This window comes from Pelecanus crispus, chromosome 6 (genome assembly GCF_030463565.1).
Source record: "Pelecanus crispus isolate bPelCri1 chromosome 6, bPelCri1.pri, whole genome shotgun sequence".
Classification (NCBI taxonomy): Eukaryota; Metazoa; Chordata; class Aves; order Pelecaniformes; family Pelecanidae; genus Pelecanus; species Pelecanus crispus.
In genome coordinates this window covers 71053941-71076305 of record NC_134648.1, presented here as the reverse complement: position 1 = coordinate 71076305, position 22365 = coordinate 71053941, and the positions used below count along the sequence as shown (strand labels likewise).

The window sequence follows — 22365 nt, the reverse complement described above, 5'->3', positions numbered from 1 at the left end:
GCAGGGTCTGGAGCACAGGGCTGGTGGGGAGCGGCTGAGGGAGCTGGGGGTGTTCAGCCTGGAGAAGAGGAGCCTGAGGGGAGACCTCATCGCTCTGCAGCTCCTGGCAGGAGGGGGCAGGGAGGGGGGGTCGGGCTCTTCTCCCAAGTGACAAGCGATAGGGCGAGAGGAAATGGCCTCGAGCTGCATCAGGGGAGGTTTAGATTGGATATTAGGAGAAATTTCTTCACAGAAAGAGTGGTCAAGCATTGGACCAGGCTGCCCAGAGAGGTGGTGGAGTCCCCATCCCTGGAAGTATTTAAAAAATGGGCAGACATGGCACTTTGGGACATGGTTTAGTCTAGTCTACCCTTGATTGGCTTAGAGTAGACTTGGTAGTGTGGGTTAATGGTTGGACTGGATGATCTCGAAGGTCTTTTCCAACCTAAACGATTCTATGATTCTATTCTATGATTCTATAATGGGGCATGCATTCGTTGGCCACCTAATCATCAACGAAAGCCCGGGATAAAGCTTAGTTATTCCCTTGTTAACATGCTACAATCCAGAAGCAGAATTAATAAATCAAATCACTGGAGTGGGAAATCGGTTTTCTAGATGTAAGTGTACTCCCCTAACGTGTATCCCAAAACTAAAGATGTGAGGAAAGAAGAGGGGCACTGCATGCTGAGCAGCTGCCCTTCACAGGTAATGTACGCAGTGCTGGCTGTCAGTTTTTGCAAAGATGAACTCGTCTGTGCGGACGACTCCACATGCAGCACCACGTGCCCTGTGCTTAAAGAGGGCGATTCCGTGGCCAGCAATGCCCTGGGCAGGCTGCTCAAAAGCTGAGGGTGCTAAACACATAGTAAACTTGCTTGCAATTCTGTTTTCTTCACAAAAAGATTTCAGAGGACAATAAAATAAATAAAGATTATTACGTTGCAAATACATTGTCAGCTGAGTCTTGGATACTAAGTTCCAGGATATCGTATGTTGCCCCGAGTTAGCAGGCTGAAGAAGAGAAAATTATCCAGAATGGGAGCAGCAAAGGGGAAGCTGCTCCTACATTTTCAGCCTGCTGCCACCGTTTAGAGCATGGCTGGGGTCAAATCAAGAGCCGACAGGTTTGTCTACTGCATACCAACAAGATGCGTGTTGACAAGCCAGTTTTTCATTATTTATGATGCAAACTGGCATGTTCATATAAAAAAAGTAATTATGTCTAAGTACTGACAGACTGTTATGGCAGATCGTCTTAATTTTGCTGAGGAATTAGATGAGATTCCTAATTTTTCGTCATTTACAATGCTTTATCGTAGCATTGCGAATAGTCACTTTGCCTCTCAATGCTATTTACAGATCTATTCTAACTTTCACTAGTCTGAAATAACAGCTACCTGTAAACCTTGACGGGACCAAAATATGTTTCACGCAGGATGCAATTGCAACGAACTAGCAACAAATTGTAGTATTTAAGAAATTTATAAACTAAATTCAGCGCTTCTCCTGCTAACTAGGATTACTTCATCAGCGATAATGCAAGTTGTAAAGCTTCTCCCAGTGCCACGTGCAGATGGCAATCAGTGATCAGAGGTGTATTGAGAGGCATATTATAATGACAAAACCACTTTTCACACTTACTGTTAGCTATAATTTTCCTGCAACTCTCCTATTACTACAAAAAAAAATCTATTGAAAGTTATGGGTGACTTTACATGTATTCCATTTTGAAGTGACTGCATACACAGCTATTTTTTTTTTACCTTTAGTTTTAGAAAAGGCACTGGCATCTGAATTTGGATTTTCTTTTTTCTGATCTTTTATGCTTTCGTAAATATTAGGCATTGTATCTTCCTCACCACTCTCCCCTATCTCTCCTACCTTAAATCTGAAAATTTCTGCTCCACAGACCAGACTTTTTATGGGGAAAAAAAAAATGAACTCCCTTCCTTACTCGATAAGGAGAATCCAAGTTCAACTGAAGCCATCCTTCCTTCCTTCCTTCCATCAGAAGTTAAGCTACCAAAGGCTGGAAGCACTCAGCAGGCATAAAGACGCACTTTCCAAGTGAAAGCATACTACCCTAGCACAAACAGCACTGCACTCACGGTGCGGGGGCAGCTGCGCTAACAAAGCTGAGCTTTGTCCCAGGACGCTGGAAGAATAAATCAGTAGAAGCACACAGAAATACAGGTGAAAGTGCCTTTCAAAAGGGCGGTTGTACTGGCACAGTGCTGTGGCGCAGGGGTCGCACCATTTTATGCACCTACTTGACAGAGCTGTTAAAGCAGGAGACTGTACCGCAGGCTTGGCCAGAGGAAAAGATCTTTTGAACTGGTATAAATAGAAAAAAAAATATTCACAGAGTCCTCGCTAGCCTTGAGGTGAGGGGAAACTTATCTACTCTCTGCATTGTTGAAAAATGTCTCCAAGTCAACAAATGCTATTCTGGTATTCCTTACAGTAATCACAAAAGAACCCCAAATACCGCCTTGCTTCTAATTTATTAACAAGGTTGACTTGTGTGGCCATGTAGTTCACACATAAGTACTCCTCCATGCTCATGGCCAAAACACAGCCACTCCTACATTCTGTAGCTGTTTCGTACAAAGTCGTAGTTTTAAGAGTTTAAAAATAAAGTTGCTTTATAAAGAATAACACAACCCAAACCCTACTAAAATATATCGTGAGGCCTCTGTACTTGAAGCTCTTGGTTTGTAGATTGTTCAGCAAGTGACAACCAACAAACAGAAGTGAAGTGTGAAAGCCAAAACACCTGAACTTTCGCTGTGCTATACTTACCCTGAGCAACCAATTCTACTGCGTACATTAAATAATAGATCAGTTATTTCAGAAGGCTATTCTTGAAAACGTTAAATGCATTTGTCTGAGATTCCCAAGAACACTAACTGAATGTCCTCAGCCTGGCCATTAAAATATAAGGACTTCCATAACAGAATGAATGCCTAAGATTTACTATAGCTGAAAACTACTCCAATAAAGTCACAGACTGAACTAGAACGGCAAATGAAATGTGACCTGTAAAACTGATTCTCCCTTTAGGCCCAATTAAGAATGCTGGCCAGAGAACTAATAGCCAGTTTGCATTTAGACACTGACTCTTCTTGTCCCATCAAGAGATTTTGGTTTGAAGTGAGATTTCAAACACACAATTAAAAGCTATAAAACACAAAGCAAAATGGGAACAAGAAGTTTATCCATGAATATAATTTTACAGTGTTCATCAAATGTGCTGCAGCAGAAAATCCTACAACATCAAGATGCACTGAAAAATGGGAGAGCAAACTGATGCGTTCCCCACTATGCAGGATGGAAAACCATCGCAGATCACATTCTTAAGTTTAAGAAAAAACAGATCCCAACTTTTCCAGAGAGCATACTATAAAAATAGTGATCTAAACAATCTTACCCTCTTTCCCGTCAACAGGTTTTGATACTTCCATATCAAAGCTCTCTTGCAGCTGCTGGCCTTTGAAGCGGTTGAGATGCTCCTGTTCTATTAGGTTACTTTCCTCCTCTTCCAGAGGTTGCCATGTACCATCAATGAACCACTGCCCACGCATTACAGGGATCTTTTCCGTTTCTGAAAATCAAACAAGAGAATTTTTATTTTTTTTTTTTTACGCAACAAATCACAAACTGACAGCAGGTAAGAGGGAAAGGGAATTCTGTTTGATGTTTTGATGAAAAAGTTACACTCCCGCTGCTGGGACCCCTAACAAGGTAACCACAAATGCCTCAAGAAACACCACCACCTTTCCCCACGGGGCTGAAACGAGCAGTGAAAGTAGTGTTAATCTGCAAACAGCTGAGCTAGTGAGGCCAAGTTTTCAGAGGGTGTGTGAGGATGTGAGAGAGATGGGCAGAAAGATGCAGATTCTGCAAAATGTATGAAGGGTTAAGTTCAAACAACAGGCCAACCTTAATGGGATAGACTCCTCTCTACCCAGTTGCCCTGCATTTTCAAAACATTAGGCACTTTGTGAGACTCCTGCTCCTCTGTAAAGTCTGACTAATAACAACCAGTGGTTTCAAAGCTGTTAAGAGGATGCAGAATTGAGGAGAGACAAAACCGCTCATGCTTACCCTGACCGCCCAGAGCCTTGTTCCCTTTGGGAACTGTACTTACAATAACCCAAATTACATATCAGTTAGTGTACAGGGTGATTTTAAAGAGAAAAGGTTTTTTTTAAATTTAAATCAGTCTCTCACTGAGGGCTCTTTTTGGTCACTGTAATTATAGTTTCAATTTCGGCACTCCAAATGAGGAAGCTGGGCACCCAGCAATTGCTGTCCACGTGACAGAAGAGAAATCTCTACAGAAAATGTATCTTGGTGCTTATTCTTCATCAGACTGTGCTTGATGCCCAAACTAACTACTGGGGCTGTAAGGAGCAAGAATTCTCCTCTTATACCCATCCCTGCAAGCAAGCTGAGACAATAATATCCATTGTAGCTCAGCTCAGAATTGCTCCTCCTGCATCTGGAAAATCAAGAAGGAGAAATACTGTGTGCGCCTGTGCTCCACAAGCCTGTAAGACCCCAACCTCCAGCCTCACGGGACCAGCACAGACACAGCTCTGCTGAGACCCCAAAGCAATGAGACCACTGACCTCCAGTGCCCGCTAATGTGCACTGCTGTATACTGCATATAGAATCATAGAATCGTTTAGGTTGGAAAAGACCTTTAAGATCATCCAGTCCAACCATTAACCTAACACTGCCAACTCCACCACTAAACCAGTTAAGGGGAGTGTAGTATTTCATGTTTCCTGGCTTGGTGGCTGGATTGTTTTTTAATGAAAGTAAGAACTAGGAATCATTAAGATTGGAAAGGCCCTCTAAGATCATCAGCCCAACCATCAACCCAACACCCCCATGCCCACTAAACCATGTCCCAAAGTACCACCTCTGCCCGTTTTTTGAACAATTCCAGGGATGGGGACTCCACCACCTCTCTGGGCAGCCTGGTCCAATGCTTGATTACCCTTTCCGTAAAGAAATTTCTCCTAATATCCAATCTAATCCTCCCCTGACGCTGCTTGAGGCCATTTCCTCTCGTCCTATCGCTAACTACGTGGGAGAAGAGACCAACACCCACCTCGCTACAACCTCCTTTCAGGCAGTTGTAGAGCAAGATGAGGTCTCCCCTCAGCCTCCTCTTCTCCAGGCTGAACACCCCCAGCTCCCTCAGCCGCTCCCCACCAGCCCTGTGCTCCAGACCCTTCCCCAGCTTCGCTGCCCGTATGCATAGAGAGACTCGGCCAAATGCAAACATCTCGTGTGTGTGTGCACGCTAACTGCACAAGTTCAGCTCTCCAAAGCAGCTAAGAACTCAACTACAAAAGAAGGTCCAAAAAGGAGATGGGGGGGAAGAGACAGGTTTTACTACTCAAGGATCTGTCCCTACCTGGAAGGTGGGGAAAAAAGCTGGTAAGGACAGCTTGGAAAAGAAACAATAGATGCAAAGAAAGAGAAAAGGAAAATTAGGTAAAAAACCAAACAAGAAACAATAGGGAGCATGGAGATTGCTGAGTTACTGAGCAAAGGAAGGGATCTCTCTGATCTATCATCAGACCAGAACAAACGCAGCTGGGCAAGGTGACCCAGCCAAGGGCAGTGGTTTTTAGCCCGGCCAAGCCGCTGCGTTGGCTCAGGCCACGCAAGCATCTGCTTCACAGAGCACCGCACCGGGACGGGGCACGTCCCACTCACCGTGGTGGCGGTTCAGAAGTCTCTGCGCTGCCCTCCGTTACAGATACACTGCTAGTGCTCGCTGTGCCCGTGGACACTAATATACACCAGAAGTATTCTCCATACTAACTGCTTGCAGATGAGAATGTAATAGAGAATTGCAAGCGGCTCCATAATTTACTTGGAACCTCTAAGCTATTCTGAATTCTTCATCCCTCAGACCACTGTACCTACAAGCTATGAAAAGGAAAATCTCCTTAAAATAATCTCCCCACAGGGCAAGTAACACTCAGAATGTTTCAAAAATGTTTCCAAAGCCAATTTTGAAACCCTTCCCATAAGATTTACAGGAAAATGCTGTTTCTACGGTGCTAGAAATGATGATGATCTCTCAACACCCCAGCTTTGTAACAGAAGGAGGGCACACTTGGGGGTGATGGCATCCTTCAGTTGGTCCTGCAGCAATCAGCAAGAAAAAGTGAACAGCAGGAAAGCTCAAGGCAGGGAGGGAAGCGGACGCTGGAGGCAGATATGTGGAGCAAGGAGCCCAGATTACCACTGAACTTCCCTGACTTGGTGCCGGCACATGTGCTCTCCCAGTTTACCCAACCATTCCAGCGACTGGGAAACCTGCAGGCAACCCTATAAAACAGCCCGCCCTGCGCGCGCATGGCACAACGCAGAGAGTGAATTTCCCAAAACAACAGCTCCGAGCGCCGCCGGCCTCTCCCATCCCAACTTCCCACAGATCCCACTTTTCCTTGGCAGGCATCGGGCATGCTGGTTCATCCCTCCCAAGTCCCCCAAAGCCCCACTGAGACTCTCCGATCCCCCTGCATCCTCAGCTCGCCCTATATAGAGCAGACGGCTGGGGTCTTGTTGGCTTGACCAAAATGCAGACAGAAATAGCACAGGACCTGGTTCTGCCATTCAACTCCTGTTTGCGCAGGTAAAATAGCTATTCCGGACAGGAGCCAGTTGTTACGCGCTGAATTTCTAACGTTTCGGATGCTGATGATCCATCAGTTGAATAACGAGGCCGGGCTGTTTGAAGGGCATGGTTATTTAATGAAAATTAATCCCAACCTATCAGAAGAACAAAAGGTCTGAGTAGCTTTAAACTGCCGACGTAACAGTTGCTAGAAATGACACAGAAAATTCAATCGTCTAGGAAAATTTAAACTAATTTTGGAGTCTACATCAATGAAGTGCGACACACAAGTATTTAGTTTCCATGAAAGTTAACCGCAGCACTGTTAATTAGCACCAAATACAGTAGCTTCTCATCACGCACCTGTCTTAACCTTGGCCGTATTCCCCTACATTTTACACCTGCCAAATATCCGCATTTTTCAGTAGAGCTAATACACACAGATCCGGATAGGCTGCCCTTACAAACAAAGCACTGTCTGTAGGGAAAAATGAAATGCACATAATATGTGAGCGCAGATAAAGGATCCCGTTGTTGCTGAAGCAATGACACAACTACGTCAGATGTTAATCCTTACTGGGAAAATCTGTAAGCAATTCCTTAATTCTTGACTAAGCATTCTGACGAGGCTCCATTCATTGAATCCATAAAAAGATTTTTTTTTTAAAAAATTAATAATAATATGAATACTATTTTGTACTCCAAACCAACTGAATACAAGACACCTCTTTTTCAGTTTTGAAAGGCTTTAAGTTTTTCACATGGGAATTTCTACCTACAGATTTCTAAAATGCTAAACACAAAGCATTAAAATAAACATATTCAGGCACTTTTTGCTTGAGATAAACTTTTCCCATAGTCTACTCTTTACAAGAGCAGACTGTAGCACTCAACAGCAGCTCTCGAACGTTAAGATGGGCAGTGCCTTTTCCAGAAAGGCTCAGCCAGGAAAAATAGACATGCTTGAAATAAGAAAATTTTTATTGCAAAATCTTTACAGGATAATTTAGTTTGGGAATAAACTAATATATCTGGCTCTGGAAAGGGCATCTATATAGAAATACAAATCACTTTCAGATCCAAAGACAAATTATTATGGAGCTTTGTTTTCAAACTAGGGCTTTAAAACCTGAGCAAGGCAATTCTGTTCTCCAACGTTCAGTGTGATTTTAGGGGGAGCCAGGAGTTGCTTTTTTTTTTTTTCCCCTCCCCTCCTTTAAACCATTGTACACTACGCGTGCAGCCGCAGCACCCTGAACTACAAGCTTGTCTTATTTCACATCTCCAGCTGGATGGCAGGTTTGATCACTGTGCTACCAGGAAACCTCAAGAGAAAACCGCCCGTTAGAGGAAGTGAGTAAATGACATTTCCTTCCATCAGAAACACGGTTTGGTTTTAAGAAAGCTGAACACTGTTTTTCAGAACCAAAACAATCAAATTTGTGATCACAGCTGACAATCATAGAATTGTTCAGGTTGGAAAAGACCTTTAAGACCATCCAGTCCAACCATTAACCTAACAATGCCAACTCCACCACTAAACCAGTTAAGGGTACAGTAATAATTAATTTCATGTTTCCTGGCTTGGTGGCTGGATTATTCTTTAATGAAAGTAAAACCAGGAATTACTAAGGTTGGAAAGGACCTCTAAGATCATCAGTCCAACCATCAACCCAACACCACCATGCCCAGTAAACCATGTCCCAAAGTGCCACCTCTGCCCGTTTTTTGAACACATGAACCATTTCACCTTACTCCTCGTTAGAGAGGAGGCTTGGTAAGCGGGAAAGAACAACTGCCCATTAACATTTTGCAAAACTGAACAACGACGGCATAATATTATAAACGTGTAATGCTGGATTTCAGTCCAGGTCAAAGTCTAACTCCAATCACGATGATGACGACAACCTCCTGACGCTAAAAGTCACCAGCTCCAAAAGCAAGTGGCATTTCAGTCAGGGGGAGAGAGGAGGATGTTAAGGGTAATGACACTGAATACTCTGGATTGGGTGGGGAAACGAGGTGACTGCAACACAAGAGGAGATTTTTCAGTATAATCTGTTGACTGTGGGAAAGAGTAAAGGCACGCCTTGATAAACACAATTCCTCCGTTTAATCTTAGACAGGTGCTGTTATTTAAAGATTTCTCTGCGATTCATCCAGAGAACTTGATGCAACCTATCACAGTAATCGCCATTAAAAAGTGATGAAGGAAAATTGCCATTTTAGCATCCAATTTCACTCACTCCTATCCACCTTCAATAAATTCATTCACAGGTTGGATATTCAGACAATTTTAGAAAGCTTAAATGACGTTCTTTCAGCTATTTTTGTTTTCTGGGAGAATTAAATACACGGGTATTTACATCATGTTGTAATTTAACTTTTTTTTCTCCCCCCCCCCAATACAGAATTCCAAATCTATAATATGAAGTGTTATTTATCTTTGTCCTGACAATCTTGATCCCTAGGAAAGGATTTGCCTTGATTTCTTGACTGCCTTAAGTCTTACGCCATATAATCTGCAGTTGGCAGTGCTTCAAACTGAAAGATAGCAATATATTTGGCCGGTTATACACTTGCACAGTTTATTTATACAAGAATTTCTAAATAAATTTGAATGGCAGAGATTACGAGCTGATGAAAGGCACTTTATTTTAATTTGTCATACATATTTTACCACTTTTAGAGGAAAATACTTTAAGATATCTAGACTGCAACAAAGAATTTATTTATTTTTACAGAAAAAGGTCTTTTTTTCCTGAAAATCCAAAGAATAAAAGAATACAAGTGCTGTAATTAACGATGTGATGAGACAAGAACATGAGCGATTTGCGTTATGATAATCACCTAAATCCTCTGAATTACAAAAACTATGTTAAAATAAAAACTGTATGCAACATATAGTATACACATGTGCAGTAATTTATACATGTATACCCCAGCTACTCCTTTTTTGTGAAGATCTTTAAACCGTGTGCTCACATTCAATATAAATTGAATGAAAAAGCTAACTAATCCATCAGAACACAGTATGAAAAGTAATAACTGAGTAGAATTTGCCTCTGTTTTTCTTCTTGTACTACTACATGAACATTTTAATTTGTTTCCTGCCACCACATAGGCTGAAACTGGGTATACCTAAATTTAAATATTGTACAGCTCAGCCGTGGCTCGTATAAGCCTCTTTCACTCTACTTGATTGAGAACCAGGAAAGAGTTGCAAAACCGAGACAATACAGAGATAATAACTAAAGGTTAACAAACAGAGCTTAAACAAAAAGCCCAAAGGAGGTGTGTTTCAGAAATACCAACACCAGGAACATAGACAGAATAAAATCATAAGAGAGTAAGATTCAGTAAACTTCTGTTTCATTGCTTCGAAGCTGAGGTCCTGTTCAGATGGCTTGATGGCAAAGTTACGGCAATTCTGGCACTGTTCACTCATCAGTCTCAAGACAGCTATAGCAATTTACCCACAAATGAGATCTAAAAGGTTAATATAATATTCAAAGGCTCAGAAATTTAAATTAAAGCTTGTGTTTTGCTGAATTGACAATCCCAATTTCCCAGCTTTCCAAGCCCAAAGCCAAGAGGTTGGACAAGAAACACAAGCTCATAAAATGCAGTCAGCTTGAGATGCTTTTCGGTATAGTAATTTCAGATTCCTGCTTTTCAGTGTAGTAACTTCTGTTCCCTAAATTTCACTTCCTTATTACTAGAGTTGCAAACAATTGGCAGTGCATGAGAATAACATCTGCACAAGCTGAAGGTAACTGTGAGGCCACCATTTGTGACATCTCAAGCTGAAAGGTATTTAAATAACGAAGAGAAGTGCCCATGCATTTACCAAGGGAAAGAAAACTTGGGCAAAATACTTTTTTTTTTTTTTTTTTCTTTCCACAAAGGCCTGCTAAAAGTGCTGCACGTTACATGTCTTGGAGCACAGCACTCCTAGGAGTTGTAATACACAGAAGAACCTGAATGTTGACATGAGCCACTGAAATAAATGTATTCCAGAATAACATCAAGGGTACCGTTGTAAGCTTTTTAAAATTTGCTGTCCATTCCTATTGTATCAGGCCTAAAATTCTATCGTGGGTATATTAGCTACTGCACAGCTCTAAGACTTTTTGCTTGTGCAAACACTTCAGTGTAAGGACAGGTATTACTCAACCTCTGCATCAATGTGCATCCTACCCACCCAGCAGCCACGGCCACTACTGCCTCTACAGCAATAATGATTTGCAGATTCTATTTTTGCCAATGCAAATGCACAGAGTGCAGTTTGCGGGACAAGATCTGTTCCTCTTACTTAGTTCCCACATGGCTGGGTGTGTAGAGTCTCGTGAAGGAAAAAAATTAAAGCTCATGAGGACTGGGAGCTTTATTACAAGAATAGTTGGTTACTGAAAGCGATCGCGAGATTGAAGATTCTTACATTTTGCCCTCAGTGACATGATCACGCATGGCGGGTGAACAAACGTGTTATAGTGAAATAGCCCTAACCTAAAATTTCATTATTTCATGTTCAATAGGAAACATAACAGACTTTTTTTTTTTTTTTAATAGCTTAGTGTTCCACAGCTTTCTAGCTATTCCACAACATATTATTTCAGAATAGAGCAGGTTACTGAATAAATGGAGCCACTCATTTAATCACAGCCCGGGTGACCTTCTTTTGTTTTCCTACAAACACATGCAATCTGTTCTGCTCTTTCAAAAGTAACAACGTAACCTGAAGAGCAGTTCAAGGGTGGAAATCCTGGCCTCAGAAAACTTAACACAGCTAGATGAACTTACAGAGCCAGACTTTTATTTTTTATTCAGTGTCTGAGATGAAGAGAGATTTAATTCACTAAGCAGTAAAGGATAATATATTATTTTGCTGGTCCATCGAATAATTCTAAATTGCTTTATTGAAGCAATTTCAAAATTACAGGTGGAAGTTACTTTTGATTTTCAGAGACTAAGCACATTAAGAGCAATCTGATTGGCATAGATGGGATTTTCCTTCCAGACTGATCTACAGAGCAGCTACATGCGAGCCTCTGCGTTTGCTTCAATGTTAGATGCAGCAAGGGAGGAACACGCGTATTGCTCCACCGCGAACGTGAAATTGCCTCCATTTTACCAAGACTGCCTGAAATAATCAAGCAACAGCTGGTAACTGGTTTTACCTGAACCATTTTTAATTGGTTTACACTATGAACTGAGCAATCCAAAACAATAACGGAAGGCTGATCTTTGGGGCTGGATCAAGCGTCAAACACAGAAGAAACCCCTCAAGAAGAGATGACCGCCCTCAAAGTCATCTCTCACCTCAATTGCTGTATATCACCCCAAAATACAGTATCATGTTTTTCAAGAAGGATTTTCTGGTTTAAGTTAGTAGTTTAACATCTCTGCAATTGCTCTTTACACAGACCAGAACTCAATGGTCCAAGTCAAAACCCTAAAGTTCACCTTACCAGCCGTGGCAAACCATGGACTGTTGAAACGTGAAACGGGGCTGCCGTTTCAAGTTCAGAGTTTTATTTTTATTGAATTCTTATCAGTTAAAATAGTTTACCAAATTTCAATAGCAGTACTCTGAAGCGAAGCACTTCCACCGCCAGCGTTTGCTGTTGGAGTCAGTAAGCTGTAGGAGCTAGTCCCTTATCAGCTCTTTTCTCACCCGGAGAAGCTTGCCTTTTTTGAAATAGCATTAGGTGAAAGCTAAATCAACACAAAAAAAGAGTGACTGTGCCACATGACAAACATGAGGACCTCCTAAAACGTAAGCACGTGCTCAAATCCCACGGAAAGTCATGGGACTGTTGCACAATCGCACCCTCAGCTCTAAGCGCGCGTGCTCGCCCGGCAGGCGCTCTTCAATCAGTCTTTTGTAAGCGAGATCTCAACAGCACCGAGCAGCAATCATCGTGTCTGTACAGTCTGAGCAAGTAGGTCCCTATGCAGGAATATCTTTAAAAAAAAAAAAAAAAAAAAGAAGAGCAAGATAGCTCAGACCTACCACTAACAAGATGAAGATACTCAAGGGCACACCAACCTTTGCTCTCAACTCCTCTCTTCTCCTCTGCAGGGATTTTTTTTTTTTTTCACTCTCCACCTAGCTTCGCTTCCTTTTTCTGTCTACTCCACCCCAACTGCAGATTTCCCTACACTTTCACCCCCAGGTTTCAATTTTTCCTTCAACTTTTTTTACCCTATAGGTTTTTTCCACCCTTGAAAACCAGCATGATTTTAGTTTCTTTCGTCTTAACACTGCCTAGGACCCCACTTGCACCTCGTACTCCCTTCATCCCAGCGCTCACCAACCATGCTATTTACAACATTTACAATCTCTGGAGCTTCTCCTCTCCAGTTCCACACCAGGCACACTCTAGTGTAGCATCAGCTACTTGCAACCCACTCAAACAGATCTTACCACACTAGTGACCTTTTCTCTGGCCAACACTCAAACCCACTACTTCATCTTCACTTTTTTCAACCTTACAGATACCACTGACAGAACTGCTCATGCTTCTTACTTTAATTTCTTGCTCTTTTGCAAATTTTTCTTCTATCTAGTCCTTCTGCTTACTAACTTACACAATGTCAGCTCTTTGAGGTTGTTCTTGTGCTCCTCCCAGGGCAAAAAGAAGCTCTGCCCAAGGTCTCCCTTTGCCTTCAGTATCGTTTTTTCCCTAGACAGCATCTCCCTCTCACACACATACACACAGAAATTCACCTGTCATCTATCTTTAATCTAGCCCTGCCACCTCCAAATTAAACCCCATCCTATTTCTTTGTTATCGCCACAGTCAAATCAGTATTCAAGCCTGAATTAAGTCAGAACAGAACTCCCGATCCTTCTCACCCCACAAACATTTTCTGCTTTCTCAGCTGCAGTAGGTAACACCCTTCTGCCTGTCACCCACAACTTGTAACCCAAGTATTCCCGGCACCTCTGCCTTCTTCCTTGTTGACCACATTCAGCGGGAAAAGTGCTGGAGCACATCGAAGGGCAAGCACAACTTGCTTTCTAAGCCGAGTCCACCCTTAGCTACTCTGCTGTAGCTGACACCATCCACCGAAGAGCGATTCTGTGAGTCTGGTATCATTTACAGGAGTAAGACAACAGATTCATTTTGCTTAAATAATGCTTGTAAATCACAAACATAAAAGCAGAGGACACGGAAGAAACCTGCCCTCACACACGCACCCAAGCAAAGCGCTGAGATCTCCCACCTGTTGTAGTAAAAGCATCCTAAATGTCACAAGTTCTCTCTGCTGAAAGAAGGAAAGGTACCAGAGGCCATAAACAGAACATACATGCAAACAAGTGTAATTTGGGATTTAATACATGGAACGCTGCAAATCTAAAAATTTTTTTCATCTATGCATGTTAGTCCTTCTGGTCAGGAAGGAACTGGCCAAAACTAAGCTACAAGATACTTTTGGAAGGATGGTATGGTAAGAACAGAAGTAAAAAAGCAAAACCCAGGAAAGATTTTGAGTAGCAAAAGTAACGCTTTACCTTGCCACACACACTATCAGTATTTTATTTGCAAAAGAGTAACATAGCTGGAGATAAAAGCAAGAAAATAGTATTCAGGAATTCAGCCTTCGATCAAAAGGTGCTTCACATAAAAGAAATTGTATCAACCAAGTTCACACACAAAAGCAGTGTTCTAAGCATGCTGTAAAGCAACTAAAAATGTGTTCTGCTGCTAAGAACAGACTAAAACAAATGCAAGCCACAAACATACTGATAAACTCTTGATTCCAAACCCTTAATTTTCATCTTGCCTCACGAATCTGTTTTTTGTTTCTATTAATATTCTAGTTCTGTTCCAGAATACAAAACAAACCCCATAAACTAAACACGCAGCCTCAGAAGAAATACCAGACATTGATTAAAGCAGCCAGGCAAGAAGTCTAGCGGGGCCTCAAGATGGGTTTAGGGTTGCCAGTCTGTAAAGCGTCAAGATACAAATTTATGCTGCCAGCTCTAGGGAAGGCACAAGCCCCCAACACTCCTGCACAAAGCAGACAGCAGAGAAGCACCTTACAGCTCTGAAACGCTGATTTCCAGTCTTGACAGCGCAGCCCAAAGAACCACCAGCGGCTGAGGTGCAAAAGGCTTCGTGTCTTACTCCTAACACCTACCTCCTACATCAAAACAAACACATGATTAAAAAAAAAAAAATCCACAAACAAAACAGCCTTTTGTAATCATCTGGTGCCAAGCTTCAACTACGATACTCCCAGATTTCTCAGTAATCTTGACCGACTCTAAGTTCAGAGGGCAGATAACACTGCCCTGGCATTCACATCTCCTTTTGCAAAAGCTCAACCTGCAGAGGCTTTTCACCGGGTGCTAATGACGGCCTCTTCTTCCAGCTTACAACGCAGCTCACAGAGAGCTTACAAAAGAAAATACAGGGTTGTGGATATTTCTTTCAGTCCAAGCTTAAAGGTAGCTGAAATCGTTTTTAAAAGCTGCCCAATTCCAGCCTGAGCATACAAATTTTCAAATTAAGACCCAGTGGTCCACTCTGTATTCACAGGTATTTCCAGGCTAAGGTCAGTAAAGTATCTGTTATATCAGTACAGCAGAACTTACTCTTACTCTTCGCTCAGAGATGGTCCTAGCGAACAATCTTTTTTTTTTTTTTTTTTAAATACAACAAGAGGTATTTTACCTAATAGACTTCTGCAACTAGTAGGTACAAAAACACATGTTTTAAAAAAAACCCTTACCAAACCTGTGTGCGGGAGTGGAGTATTTTATCCTTCCCTAAAAGACAATGCTCCACAGACTCCCCAAATGGCTGCAGAAATAAATGTTTTTGTTCTTGCTTCTCTCCACATGCCACCACAGTTTACAAAAGTCCTACTTCAATTTTAAAAACTACCATTGCAATACAGATGTCAGCCGAGGTGATGAGTGTCCCCAACACACAGTCAGAATTCAAACTGGGCAACATGCTGGGATGAAGACAACTACCTGGCGAGTGAAAGTGGACTGACTTATAAGAAAACACTGCAGGAACTAAATACAGGCAACTTGACAATGTAACCATCAAAATGCAAGGGAAAAGCAAATACCGGACAGGGCAATAGTTGCATGGGACAAACCCACAAGCCAAGGGACAGGAGAGTCACCCAGAAGTCCACAGGCTGCAGATTTAACAGACTCACCCAGGTCTTTGAAAACTAGACTGAGTAACTCTATAACAAATGGTGGTAAAGCAGCCCTCTTCGACCGGGAGGACAGAAAAGGGCTGAATAATTTAAGAAGATTCCAACAGAAGACCCTGGTATAAAATATCACTCGTTGTTATGTCCACAGAAGACAAGTAGCAGCCCATCTTCAACTTATTCATTTATCTGGAAGCCTACACTAATAATTTTAGTCCTCTTGCACTGCCTTTGCTAGTTCTCCAATGCTAATTAAATAAATCCCAGAGGTCACAAGGTAAGGATAAAATTCTCAGTAATTAATCTGCTCAAATTGTAAGTCAGTCTGATATTCCTGATGTTACAGCCGAATCCTGTGATGAGCTTAAGACTTCTGAAGACGTGAAGTGAAAAAATATTTCAGCACATGCCAAGCTATAATCAACATTTCCCTGTCATGAAGATGCCACCATAGCCGAAGGAACTGTCAGCGCGTTCAGCATCGTAGCTGTGAGATCGCCGCCTTCCCTGAAGTACAGCACAAGCATGAAACAGAACAACAAAACGGGCAAGAACAAAGATAAAAGCTTTTAACCTTTGCTCTGAACTGAAAATGTGAATCAGCAAAACTGGATAGCGGTTTCTGTACTCTTTAACGTCCACCTCAGCATATTTTAAGTCAGTTGTACTCATCATACTTCATGCTCGTGGGATCAGAGAGCGAGATTCTCCTCCCTTACTCATGGGCTTCACTAGTGTGAGATCCGGGTTGCCACCACCAGCTCCCTCCCGCACTACGGTGAACCGACGTAGTAGCTACCCTTTGGGTCTGAAATTACACCCACACTATCAAATGGGAACAATTTGGGAATAACAGCTACGCCAGGGCCTTCAAAAGCACAGATGAGACTGGATCCTTGGGATCTGACCTTGCTGTTTTCTCAGGTCTGGACGCAGCAGTTGGAAGGAAAGAATGGGAGAAAGGCAAGGGCGCTCATGTACACGGGGAGCAGAGGCAAGGAAATGTGAGTGAAGGACGAGCGAGACCAGAAGACACTGACAGACCAAAGACCAAAAGTTGATCTCAGTCTTGCGAAGGAGTGGACTTGCTAATAAGAAAAGACTTGAGCGCTTTCCTTAATCAGCTTTCTGAGGACTAAAAAACATCCCTGTCGTTAGCCTTCTCAGGACCATGAGTTTATTTCTCCCCTGCCTAGCACCGCTTCTGGTGCTAACCTCTGGGAATCTCTCCTTCCAAGCATCAGAAACTGTCTCTGCGCAGCGTATGTTGTCGTTCGAAACATCAGCTCCTCAGGCTTAATGAGGCTGAATCAGCTTCCAAAATGACCAATGCACAGGGTCAAGAAATTAAACCTTTAAGCTGCTGACGAGTACAGCCTCTTGCTCCCATTACCGGGAGCAATCCTGCCTCACCTGACAGCTCTGCCCACTCGCTCTCCTCTCTCCCTACGGCACAGTTACAAGAGGGATGTCAGCAGTTTCCTCATCCCTTGGACGACCTGCATCATCTCTTTCCAGTAACCGTGCGGCATATGCATTAAGTACCAACAGCAGGGGCTTCAGGCTGGTGACAGGGAGAACAGCCTCCACTTTCTGCCCGAGGAGCTGTGCCCAGGCTCCTCTAACTCGAAACACGTGTGGACCGAGACCTCTGCTCGCTCCTCGAGCTCAGTGTCTGCTGGGGCAATGATTCCAAAGACAAATTGGCACACCACAAGTGAATTGTACCACCCGGTATTGTCATTTATGGATCTCCCTCCCGTAAAGATGCTGATAAAGAAGAGGGGGAAACAACCAAAAGCCCTGCTCTTCGTATCTGAAACAGTTCTGCTGGTCCTCTGTGACTCCCACCTGCGTCTCAAAAATACACAGAGGAGACGAGAGAAACCTGCCTGCCCCTCTCCCAAGCCCACGCCAGGACAGTGCCTATAGCTCGGCTACGCTGCATCTCCCGCTCTACTCCATAACATTTCCCTTGTCCTCGAAGGAACGCAGTTGGAAAGCAAGTCCTCGGGGACAGAGGGTGAGCAGTGGCACAGCTCGTCTGCTCCAGAAGAGCAGACGCCCACTTGTCCAGCGAGACCCTGGGAGACATTCCCTCCAAAGGAAGGGGCAGAAGAGCTGAGGTGCCTGCTCTTCTTTCACCTCTGTTCCCCAAGGTCCCCCCTCCTCCAGCAAAGCCCAAATGAATGGGAAGGGAGGGGTGGCAGAGGGAGCGCATCACCACCTCATTTCGAAGTTGAGGCAGTGAAGCAAATTCCCCTCTATTGGAAGGGTAAGAAGGACAGACTCTATGTGTGTCCCAGAACCCTATTGCCTCCCCTTCAACAGAAAGGAAGAGAAGTCCCATTCCATGCCCGCTCCCAGCAGACAGCAGATGAGGAAGGGAAGATGAAGTACAGCATCACCATCATCCTAGCCCAGAGGGCAAGGGTAGCAGAGGGGAAGCCAGGTACCAGCCCCCTCTTCCACCGTTCCTCACCGAAGAGGGATCAGAAGCGCGCGTGTGGTGGGGAGGCAGCGGACAACCGATTGCTGTTTCTACCCTGCTCCTTCTCATGGAAGGGGGTGCGTATTAAGGGAAGGGGGGAGAGCTGAAGGCAAATCTCCACCCTCCCTCACCCTTTGTTTAGGAAATGGGAAGCGTAAGCAAGAAGGTTCTCAGACACCTTCCCTCCCACTTTCTTCTGTACATGCTGAGAAATGAGAAGATGCCCAGACCTCTTCTCCCGCGTCTCCGTATGCCAGGGTGTGAATGCCCAGATCCCCCTTTCCTCCAGGTGCATGCGCGCAGAGGGGCGAGAGGGAAAGATGGCCAGTTCCCTTTGCAGCTGGAAGTGGATGAAGAGGTGCCTGGTACACCCTTCCCCATGCCCCTGTACGGCGGGTGAGGGTTACCCAGTGCCTCTCCTCCTCGGGGGTGAGGGGTGCCCAGTGTCCCCTCTCTCCAGCGCACGCTGAGGGATGCCCACACTGCTTCCCTTACGAGCGTGCCTGGGAGGGTGGGATGCCCAGTGCCATGTTCCCCACTCCACATCCGAGATGTGGAAGGGGACTCGCCAGTCCCTCCTCGCTCAGGCGGGCATTAGAGATGGGCACGCAGGATCCCCTCTCCCTGGAGAACGTTTTGTCCCGTATCCCTCATCGCAAAGCGCACGCAGGCAGCAAGCAGTGCCCAGTCCCCTTGGCTGGTTTGGGGTGACAGGCAGTGCTCAGACCCTCATTTACCCATGGGGGTGCGCTGGAAGGGCTAGAAGGGCTACATGGTGCCCCCGGGGGGGGAACAGACCCAGTGCAGGGGTACGCACAGGGGATGCCCAGTGCCCCTTCTTGGGGACAGCGGGAGGCAGCCCAGCCACCCTCCCAGGTGCCCCCCACGGTCTCGGTGCCAGGACACCGGGATCCCCCAGTCCCCACGGGAGGGCAAGGGGAGCTCCCCTGATCCCCAAGGAAGGGTAAGGGGAGCTCCCCCCGGCCCCCCCGGGAGGGGCAAGGGGAACTCCCAGGTCCCTGCGGGCAGGGGGTAGGGGGCAAGGGAAGCTCTCCTGATCCCCGAGGAAGGGCAAGGGGAGCTCCTGGGTCCCTGCGGGGGGGGGGGCAAGGTGAGCTCCTCTGATCCCCAAGGGAGGGCAAGGGGAGCTCCTGGGTCCCTGCGGGCGGGGGGCAAGGGGAGCTGCCCGGGTCCCTGCGGGCGGGGGGCAAGGGGAGCTGCCCTGGTCCCCGAGGGAGGGCAAGGGGAGCTGCCCTGGTCCCCGAGGGAGGGCAAGGGGAGCTGCCCCCGGCCCCCCAGGAGGGGCAAAGGGAGCTGCCCTGATCCCCAAGGGAGGGCAAGGGGAGATGCCCTGATCCCCGAGGGAGGGCAAGGGGAGCTGCCCTGGTCCCCGAGGGAGGGCAAGGGGAGCTGCCCTGGTCCCCGAGGGAGGGCAAGGGGAGCTGCCCTGGTCCCCGAGGGAGGGCAAGGGGAGCTGCCCTGGTCCCCGAGGGAGGGCAAGGGGAGCTGCCCTGGTCCCCGAGGGAGGGCAAGGGGAGCTGCCCTGGTCCCCGAGGGAGGGCAAGGGGAGCTGCCCTGGTCCCCGAGGGAGGGCAAGGGGAGCTGCCCTGGTCCCCGAGGGAGGGCAAGGGGAGCTGCCCTGGTCCCCGAGGGAGGGCAAGGGGAGCTGCCCTGGTCCCCGAGGGAGGGCAAGGGGAGCTGCCCTGGTCCCCGAGGGAGGGCAAGGGGAGCTGCCCTGGTCCCCGAGGGAGGGCAAGGGGAGCTGCCCTGGTCCCCGAGGGAGGGCAAGGGGAGCTGCCCTGGTCCCCGAGGGAGGGCAAGGGGAGCTGCCCTGGTCCCCGAGGGAGGGCAAGGGGAGCTGCCCTGGTCCCCGAGGGAGGGCAAGGGGAGCTGCCCTGGTCCCCGAGGGAGGGCAAGGGGAGCTGCCCTGATCCCCGAGGGAGGGCAAGGGGAGCTGCCCTGGTTCCCGAGGGAGGGCAAGGGGAGGTCCCCCCGGTCCCCCCAGGAGGGGCAAGGGGAGCTCCCCCCGGTCCCCCCGGGAGGGGCAAGGGGAGCTGCCCTGATCCCCGAGGGAGGGCAAGGGGAGCTGCCCGCGGCCCCCCGGCAGGGACGGCGGCACTCACGGTTCCAGTAGACGGGGTAGCTCTCGGCGCTGGCCACGTCCACCTCGTAGAGCCCGCTCCGCACGCACACCGGCTCCACCGCCGCCACCTCGCCCTCCCGGGGCTCGGCCGGGCCGCCGGCTCCGAGGGCGCGGTAGGCCAGCTCGATCCGCAGCGAGTCGTAGCCGATGAAGGGCTTCCAGGTTTTCCGGTCCTCCCGGTAGAACCAGCGCACCTCCTCGGCGCCCAGCTCCCGCACCACCTCATAGCGGGGCCGGCCGCCGCCCGGCCGCCTCCTCTCGGGCAGCGCGGCCGCCGCCAGCGAGAAGCCGCCGCTGCCGCCGCTCTCGCTGCTCGCCAGCCCCGCGCCCTCGCTGCCCTCGCCGCCCGTGCCCGTGGAGTAGCGCAGCGAGGCGCCGGACTCGGCCGAGTCGAAATCGCAGCCGGCCTCGTCGCTCAGGCTGGGCTCCCGCGGCGGGGCGGCCGCCGCCTCCGGCTCCCCCTCGGAGGAGGAGGTGGAGAGCGCGGCGCGGAGCGGCGGCGCGGAGCGCGGCTGGGGCCGGCGGGGCGGCCGGGCGAGGGGATGCTGCACGCCGCGGCTCGCCGCCGCCTCCTCCTCCTCCTCCTCCTCCGCCGCTTCCTCCTCGCCGCGGGCCGGCCGCTCGCAGCAGCCGCCGACTTCCCCCGGCAGCTCCCAAGCGCCCTGCGGCGAGCCGGGCTCGGGGTAATCCATGCCGCAACGCGCCCGGCCCGCCGGTGCCGCCTCGCCCGGGCCCGCCCCCGCCGCCCCGCTCCCGCCCGGCCCGGGGCTGCCGCAGCCGCCGCCGGCTCCCTCCCGCCGGGGGCGGCGCCGTAGCGTCACGCGCGCCGCGCCGCGGCCGGGGGCGGGGCGGGGGCACGCGGGCTGCGGGCGCGCGGCGGGGGGGGGCGGCCCTGAGGGGCGTCCTCAGGCGGCGGAGACGGGGCGGGGGGGGGGGGAGGCGGCCTGAAACGGAGCCGACAGCCGCTTCGGGGTGTGTGAGAGGTACCCGCGGACACGGCTGCAGCCCCTCTGCATGTGTGAGACCCCCTCAAACACAGCCGGCACCCCTGTTCCATGTGTGAGACCCCCTCAGACACGGCCTGCAGCCCCTCTGCATGTGTGAGACCCCCTCAGGCACAGCCGGCAGCCCCTGTTCCATGTGTGAGACCCCCTCAAACACAGCCGGCACCCCTGTTCCATGTGTGAGACCCCCTCAGACACGACCTGCAGCCCCTCTGCATGTGTGAGACCCCCTCAGGCACAGCCGGCAGCCCTGTTCCATGTGTGAGACCCCCTCAGACACGGCCTGCAGCCCCTGTTCCCTGTGTGAGACCCCCTCAGACACAGCCTGCACCCCTGTTCCATGTGTGAGACCCCCTCAGACACGGCCTGCACCCCTGTTCCCTGTGTGAGACCCCCTCAGACACGGCCTGCAGCCCCTGTTCCATGTGTGAGACCCCCTCAAACACAGCCTGCAGCCCCTGTTCCATGTGTGAGACCCCCTCAGACACAGCCGGCAGCCCCGTCGGTGTGTCAGACCCCCTCAGACACAGCCGGCAGCCCCTGTTCCCTGTGTGAGACCCCCTCAGACACAGCCTGCAGCCCCTGTTCCATGTGTGAGACCCCCTCAAACACAGCCTGCAGCCCCTGTTCCCTGTGTGAGACCCCCTCAGACACAGTCTGCAGCCCCGTTGGTGTGTGTAAGACCCCCTCAAATACAGCCTGCAGCCCCGTCTTCTGTGTGTGAGACCCCCTCAAACACAGTCTGCAGCCTCGGCTCCATGTGTGAGACCCCCTCAAATACAGCGTGCACCCTCTCTGCATGTGTGAGACACCCTCAAACACAGCCAACAGCCTTGTCTGTGTGAGTGAGGCACCCTCAGACACAGCCTGCAGCCCCATCAGTGTGTGAGACCCCCTAAAATACAGCTTG

The 22365-nt window shown here is 48.1% G+C and overlaps 1 protein-coding gene across 2 annotated transcripts in view; it reads right to left on the bottom strand.

Annotated features, from left to right (window-relative positions):
* Positions 1-21143, bottom strand: part of DDHD1 (DDHD domain containing 1) — a 71815-nt gene extending 50672 nt beyond the window's left edge. The window contains exons 1-2 of one of the 2 annotated variants that reach the window (XM_075712713.1): positions 20432-21143; positions 3405-3586 (exon numbers count right to left, since the gene is read on the bottom strand). In XM_075712713.1, the coding sequence (XP_075568828.1) occupies positions 3405-3586; positions 20432-21143 (894 nt within the window). The remainder of the gene's footprint in view (positions 1-3404; positions 3587-20431) is intronic. The other variant, XM_075712714.1, reaches the window with a different exon arrangement.
* Between the last annotated feature and the right edge of the window lie 1222 nt (positions 21144-22365).